The sequence below is a fragment of the Cavia porcellus genome, unplaced genomic scaffold (assembly GCF_034190915.1).
Source record: "Cavia porcellus strain 051 isolate PalLab524CR breed Dunkin Hartley unplaced genomic scaffold, mCavPor4.1 scaffold_20, whole genome shotgun sequence".
In the NCBI taxonomy this organism is placed as follows: domain Eukaryota; kingdom Metazoa; phylum Chordata; class Mammalia; order Rodentia; family Caviidae; genus Cavia; species Cavia porcellus.
Genome location: NW_026947503.1, coordinates 64,721,693 through 64,729,575, shown reverse-complemented (window position 1 = coordinate 64,729,575; position 7,883 = coordinate 64,721,693). Strand labels below are relative to the sequence as shown.

The following is a 7,883-nucleotide window of genomic DNA, read 5'->3' as shown; positions in this document are numbered from 1 at the left end:
AGAGGTGCACAGAGCCGCTAAGCATGCTTTTTTTTTTTTTTTTAACAGAAAAGTTTGTAAACGCGATGGCATTCTCTATAGGAATATGCCAATGGTTGTTACTATCAATTGGTTCCAGCGCTTTCTAGCTTCAGAGAGGTCAGGGTGTCATCTATTGATGAAAAGTCACTTGCTTGGTCAAGTGGCCCCAGAACCCCAGATCTTATTCTGGCTGTTCTGCTTCTTTGCTGCCAAGGATCTTTGGAATGCAGATAATGTCCTCTGCATCAGGACAGCAGACCAGTTCCCAAGTTGACCTTCCGGAAGAATCTTTCACCAGGCTCAAAGTTAGAACCTCCCAGGCTAGTAGAAGGGAAAGCTGCAGTTCCTGGCCAAGAACGCAGGGACAGCTAGCCTTCAAATGGCCTGAAATCATCAGAGAACTGGGCCTGGGTGAGGCAAATTCCCAGAGCGGGAAGAAAACCCAAGTATCAGGCAGGAATTGTATCACCCGGACGACTTTCATCACCTTTCCAACGGATGCCCAGAAAGACAGCGGATGAGAGGGCGCATCTACTGGGTTAGGGCTCTGCTGAGGCCCGGAAGGACCTGGGGGCCATAGGGGACAGAGGTGGCCCAGAAGCCACAGAGTCCTTCGTGGGGCAGTCTACGAGGTGAGAACTGACAGCGCACAGCACCCTGGAGGCTGAGCAGACCAGGGCTGTGTGGCAGCCCCACGGGAAGTCCAGACACAGCCAGGCCTCAGGACACAGCCATGGCCAGCCCTGTGAGGCTCTGATGACCTCTGCAGGCTCTGGCACCACATCAGAGTCCTTGGCTGCAGTCTAGTGACCAACACCGGAAAACAGAAAAGTCGCATATGGGCCTGAAAGGTGGAGTGTTAAAGCTCAGGCAGAAAGGCCAGGGGCTGCACTGTGAGGGCGTGTGAGCTCACTCACAGTAAGGCCGAGAGGCTTCGAGGGCAGGATCGTGGTCACCCGGGTGGGTCAGGTTTTTTTTTTTTTTGCCAATTACAGTTAAAAGTTATGCACTGTATATTTCAAAATAGCTTGAAGACTTGGAATACTGAAGAGAAATGATATTCAAAGCGACAGATGTGCTAATCACCCTGATTCGGTCATCACCAGTGGTTGTATGTATTGAAACATGGAGTTGCAGCCCATAAATATGTACCTTTATTATGTGTCAATCAAGAATAAAATGAAGTCCAGAAAGGTGTGAGCCAGGGAACCTGGGCCTGTCAGCGTCCTCTGGGGAATGGCTGAGCTGTGCTTTCAATCTTGACTGTTCTGAGACTTACCAATGGGCGAGGGAAGTGGGCAAGAGTTCCAGGGCTTTAGGCTTGAGATTTGAGAATGCTGGTACACACTTGTAACCTCAGCACTCTGGGAAGCTGAGGCAGGAGGATAAGTCACTATCTTAAAATAAAACAATGAGGATGTAGCTTAGTGTGTAGGCCCTGGGTTCAATCCTCAGCACTGAAAAAAACAGGTTTTGAGTTTGAGGAAGTTGCTAATCATAACTGGGTTTCTTTTTTCCAGTGTGCTAAATTTATAATGTTGACAATCGGACACTTTTATCTAACTGGATAAAAATTATGTCACACTGTGATTTGATGTTAAACATTGTCATGTACTGTGACTTAATATAAATATGCCTATAATTCCCAGGATAAAAATATGGGAGTATGAACTGGGTGTGGTAGCGTATGCCTGTAATCCCAGCACTTGGGAGGCTGAGGCAGGAGGATTGCCGTGAGTTCAAGGCCAGCTTGGGCTACATCAACAAGTTCAAGGTCAGCCTGGATTGCAAAGTGAGACCCTATCTCTCACACCCACACACAAAAGGAGTATTATTAGGATGAACTGGACACATTTAACTGGGTAGGTCTAGAGATGAAAGGGAAGAAAACTATTATCTCACTGAAAACGTCAAATCTTTGTGTTCAGGTGTATATGTTGCATGTATATATTGGTGTGTTAAGCAAATCCATCAAGCATCGGAAGGACAGAAACAAAGGATTAGCATAACCTTCCTTCTCTGCGTAGGAATCTGACTCAGGGATAATGCTCCAGCTCCTTTCTCCTAGGGACCCATTTGGCTGGAGACCATCTTGGTGGATCTGGTGATGGTGTAAAATCACCTATGATGTTTGCATCCTTGGGAGAGAAAATCTCTCCCTCGCTGTGGGCAGTGTGGCACACAGATGCAGGCTTCTGGCTCCAGCAGGTATTGAAGGAGAAATGTGGATCCTTCCCAAGCTCATCCTCAGGGTGACTTGCTGGGGTCCATCTCGTCTACGCTCCCTGCCTTGACAGCTCCCCTTAGCTCCACCTCACTGCTGGGCGGGCATCTGTGCTTCTCGACAATGTGGTGTCTGAAAATGAGCAGAGCGCAGCCCGTGACCCTGTGAGCAGGGAGCCTGTGCTCAGGTGGAGGGAGCAGGCCGAGAAGTTCGGGAGCTTCTGCCTTCAGCCATGGATGCAATGGTCTGTGGTGGACGTGAGCTCGCCAAAGATGGGCAGGAGGCTGGTTTTCTGTGATGGCATATTCATTAGCACGCTTTTTGCTCTATTTTGTTGCTGAATCAAGAGCTGCAGGACCAGAGACAACGTAACTGACACAGAATTGAAAACAGAATCCCTGAGCTACTGGGGCGAACTGAATCGAGCCATGAGGACGTCGAGATCTGTTTTTGAGCTGGTAAGGCTGCTCCTTTGACACAAAGCACCAGAAGAGTCACAAAACTGAAAAATAGCACCTGTTTCAGTGTGGCAGTAGACAGACATCCAGATTGGCGGCTTCACCGCTGACAGTGCGCAGTCTCACAGGCTTTGGACTTACACAGATGCTGCTTTGTGACTGGCTGAAGGCCCTGGGTGACATGGAGGGACAGAGGGCCAAAGGCTCACCGATGACAGTAAAGGCCTCTGTTATCCACGGACAGACCTCGCGCTCCAGGAGGCTGGAAGACGTTGCCAGGTGACAGGGAGATGGCTTGGAATGAATTTCTGCCAGCTATAAGTTCATAAACAGTAAGTGCAAAAAGTGCTTGCTAGTTAGGAAGGCAAAATTCTATTACAGAAAACTTCAAGCATAGGAAATCACACACTGGCATATCCACCAGCACGAACCGTAAATGTCTGAGTAGATTCAGCCAAGTGTATATCCATCTGTTTGTCTGTGTGTCTGTCATCTATTAATTGATGGCTCGAACTATCTCTGTATCATCTTCTGTCTGGACCTACCTATCCTTCTGTGCAGTTATCCAAGTATCTTGCTTTTATTTTTTAAATATTTTTTGGTACTCGGGATCAAACTCACAACCTCCTGTTTTCCAGGCAGGCACTTATGCTGCTGAGCTAAATCCCCAGCTATATCTTGCTTTTAAGCATACTGCAAAATGAGTTGCCTTCTGAGTGGCTGGGATTACAAAAGCATACCACCAATCTCAGCTGAGATCATGTTACTTCTCTTTTAGTTCTTATGCATTTTATTTCCATTATTTGGAAAACACATTAAAATGCTCAATTTTTTAAAAAGTACATGAATATTGTTTTGTCAAACACCTTTCCTGTATCTATGGAAAAGAGGGTGGGCACACATATGCGTACAACATACCAGGAATCCTCCTGGATAAAGCAGTTACTCTGACTACCTACCGTAGGAAACAGCTATTGCTTACTCAATTCAACCCCTCCTCCATCTCCACCTCCTGCTGCTATTAGGGTGCCCATTGGTTTGGCCTGGCCCCCACCTGGCTCCCCAGTGACAGAGATGGGCTCAGACACAAACCGAGTGGCGCAGAGCTCCGGGTCCCTCACCTGTGCCACTGTCTCCTCAAACATGTCCAACAGAACAATTCTTACAACCATAGTTTTTGCTTTTTATTCTTATGGATAAAATGCAACATACACATTCTCCTTAACCTTGGAAGCTGACAGGATAAGAGTCAGCATCAACTTCGGAGGAAGCAGATGTACAGTGCAGGCATTTCCCAGTGACACATGATTTACAAATTAAGAGCATCAAGGAATCTTGAAAAGGACAAAGAAAAGATGCTATTTCAAAATTCAGCCTGTGTGTAAAAACTGTTGAAATACTTGGGCATTTTAATCCCATGTCCTATCATTTTTTATTAGGTGACATATTTATGGGAACAGTTGATAAATGTGAGTCAGGAACTATTCAGTCCCGTCCTACCCAATCTTTTTAGGCAAGTAACACATATATGAAAAATAGGTGAAATATGCTTGCTGGGCCTCTGTATTTCAATTTCATGTTACTTTTCAGTCCTGAAATGCATGGACGGCAGTAGAAGAGGCCCGAAGGGAGAGAGGAACAGTAGCTCCTACCTTTGGAAACCACCTGTGCACACAGCGGGAAGCTGAGACCGTTACCACCGGCCGAGGCACCAGGCAGCCACCCTGGTTCCATGACAGAGGCCTTTGTGGCTTTAAAGCTATAAAGCTTACAAACATCTCACACCATGAATTCTATTACCAAATGTACACTGGAAGTGAACCGAGGCAGCTTCAATATGACACGGGGCTGGCTGCAGACGCTGTCATAGTCCTTCGGTTGTTTTCCAAGAAAGGCACGGGAGGTAGCTTATACTACGGCGCGTCGTGAAGACCTGCACCCCAGTTGTTCAGAAGCCGCTGACTCCAATGCACACGCAGTGTCCCCAAGGGCACCGCCTCCTTGGCAGAATGCAGGAAACAAGGAACCAGGTCCAGGAACTTTCCTGAATAGTGTTTTAAAGTGTTAATGTCCTCTGATACTTTCCCAAATATGTACCAACAGCAACTTGAAATGGGGTGAGAGTGAGAAGCCGTTAAGAATTAAAGTTTATAGCTGGGTGTAGTGGCGCACACCTATGATCCCAGCACTGGGGAGGCCGAGGCAGGGGGATTACCACAAGTTTGTGGTCAGTTTGCACTACATAGTGAGTTCAAGGCCCGCCTGAACTACATAGTGAGACCTGTCACAAACAACAACAACAACAAAAAGATACTATTTATGAGCTGTGTATATGACCTTCCTCTTGTTTGTACAGATATCATTTGCTTTCTGGTACTGAAGTTTTTAAAACAACAAGTGGCTGTTTTTTAAGATTTTTTTTTTTTTTTGGTCTTTTTCATTTTTTATCGGTACTGGGGATCGAACTCACAACCGCCTGCTTGCAAGGCAGGTGCTTATGCCGCTGAGCTAAACCTCCAGCCCCTAAGTGGCTGTTTTTTAATCCTCCCAATTCTTAGGTGGCTGGCAGTTTAGGGCTTAATCATAGTGGATATTCTTGAAGAATAACATTAGCGGGGAGCCGGGGATTTAGCTCTGTGGCATAAGCACCTGCCTGCCAAGTGCAAGGTTGTGAGTTTGATGCCTGGTACAAAAAAAAAAGAAAGAAAGACAGACAGACAGACAGAAAGAAGAAAGAAAGAAAGAGAAAAAAATAACATTAGGCTAAAGAACTTTTTTAGTAATACAAGTACCCAACTAGATAACTTTGTTATCAAGAATAAAAGTTACATTAATGACTCTGATTCTGTGATTCTGACTCAGCCCTACACGGGCACAGCTACTTACAAGCTGCTACATGGCTTGGATGCAGCAATTAGTGTGGGGAATGGTCCAAGTGAAGTCTTTGATGTCTAAAATCACAAAATGGGTAAGAAATCCAGAGACTCATTGTATTTTACCTACCATTTGGGGGGTTGGTGACAAGAGGGGGTAAACCTGAAAATCTTCAGAACTCAGAACAGGTTCTAATGTGTTGTCAGTCAAAAGAAATGGAAACTCAGAAATAAAAATAATGAATGAATACAGTTACGAATTTTATGTATAATTGCAGGAGAATCCAGTAAGATGTAGTGACAAACACCAGAGTTAGACACAGACAGAAATGTAAGGCCGCTCCTGGGAAGCTGCCTTCCACGCATGGGCCTGGGTCACTGCCACGTAAGGGTTCCGGACTCGGCTGCCACAGAATGAGCAGGTTCACTGCTGCCGCCAAGGCGGTAGAAGTTTTTTTTTCCATACTCTGGAAATTCACTGTGTAAACTCACATTAGCACACTTTGAAAACCAATGAAATGTGTGCAGAAGTATAAACCTGCTTCCTTTCTCACTGGTCACCTGGCAAAAGAAAGATTCTCAAACAAATGAATGCATCTTTGCATTTCTTATAAAAGCATAACAAAATCCCAAAGGCCAGAAACACAATTATCTGCATGTGGAGCATAAATAGTGCTTTGTACAGACATCAAGGCGCGAGGCAGCGTGCACAGCCCTGCTTCTCTAACCGCGCTTACAGGTATCATCACAGTATGTTGGCACTTGGTAAAATAAAAACGTTTCCCGGGTTTGTGATTCCACACTGAACTGCAAGTGAGAGGCACCAGGCCCTTAATCGTTATTAAAACTGATCAAAATCACATTGAAGTCTATGCCCAGGGGGAAGAGAGCGCTGTGCCATCTTGGCTTGGTCCTAGAGAGCCAGGATCTGCGATGCTAAGAGAGAGGACAGAGCGTGTTTTAGATTTGGTCGGCGCTGCGACCCAGGGCAGAAGCTTGACGGTGAGGTGGCTGCCGAGGCTTCCCGACATGCATCTCATCCCGCGGCCCGATGCTCCTCCACGGGCCTCAGCCATTCTCACATATGTGCCATGAACAAAAGAAAGTCTGTGTGCACAGCTTGTAAAAGCCGGAGGGAAGGGGACCTTTCAGCACTCTTGGGATAGACGCAGTTCTGTAACTTTAGGTGGGGGCTGCAGAAAGCAAGCACTACCTACAGCAGTAAATGTACAGAAACAATGCGTGTGATCAGAGAAGCACATCTGTGTGGCACAGGGAAGGGTATTCCTGAGCAGGACCGTGAAGGGAACAGAGACTCCTGGGCGCAGAGCGCAGGGTCTGGAAGGCTGAGAGCTGTGTCGCAATGTCCTCCACACAGGCAGTGTACATGTAAGGCGATGGGTGACAAAACATCATTTTTAGTACTCGGTGACACAGCAAAGGTCATCACATCTGCCACGACGGTTTTCTCTAGGCGGAAGTTCCTCCTCCAACCCAGGAGCCACGGAGAACATAAATATTGTCTGTTTCACTTTAGAAACCGATTCCCTTTGGAAAGTAGATGTGGAGTATTTTGCAGGGTAGAGATTAAGGCTATTTCTGACACTCTTGCTAAAAAAAAGTCAATATATGCATATAACATAAGTATAAAAAAAGTCTCTCCCACTTGTTGGTAGCATTGGCTATGAAAGGAAGGGCTGCCCATCCCCAGGTATGAGGTCACACTCATGTCTGTTGCAGAATCAGACACCAGACAGGACTGAGCCCTGAGTTAGTTCCACAGTGCCTGCCTTCTGGAAGGGTCCCGTCTTCTTCCTTTCATCAGGGAAACGTGGAGAATGTTCAGCTTAAGTACCGAACCATCTCCTTCTGCAGAGTTCACAAGGAGAGAGCTGGAGACACCGCCCCTCGGGACGAGGGACACCCAGACAGCTATGGGGACAGGTGTGTCCAGGCAGTCTAGCATTCCCCATCATGAGTTGGACCTTCTTGGGCTACAATATGCAGGACGGCCGCTTTGGGGGTACTTCAAGGGTGTGGTTGTGGCTTAATCACCCATTCTGCATGTGGATTTACACGATATACATCCAATATGTATGCATCTGGATCCAAGCAGTGCTGTCCTAAAAGAGAGAGAAGAATCACAGAATGTCCTCCAGACCTCGCCAGGCACGGTTCATGTGTGTGAAGGTTCAGGGAGGCCAATAGGTTTCCCCACTAAAGGGAAGTGTATATATTTTAAAATTTCTTAACAAAACCTCTGTCTTTCTTACTGCAAAGTAATTCAAATAAATCTCATGAAATTGT

At 46.4% G+C, this 7,883-nt stretch overlaps 1 protein-coding gene across 3 annotated transcripts in view; it reads right to left on the bottom strand.

The window, feature by feature from the left end:
• Positions 1 to 3,862: 3,862 nt before the first annotated feature.
• Arhgap28 (Rho GTPase activating protein 28) overlaps positions 3,863 to 7,883 on the bottom strand; it is a 167,957-nt gene continuing 163,936 nt past the window's right edge. For all 3 annotated transcript variants that reach the window (XM_003464441.4, XM_013146688.3, XM_013146689.3), the window contains one exon: positions 3,863 to 7,699. In XM_003464441.4, coding sequence (XP_003464489.1) covers positions 7,605 to 7,699 — 95 coding nt within the window. In that variant the 3' untranslated portion in view covers positions 3,863 to 7,604. The remainder of the gene's footprint in view (positions 7,700 to 7,883) is intronic.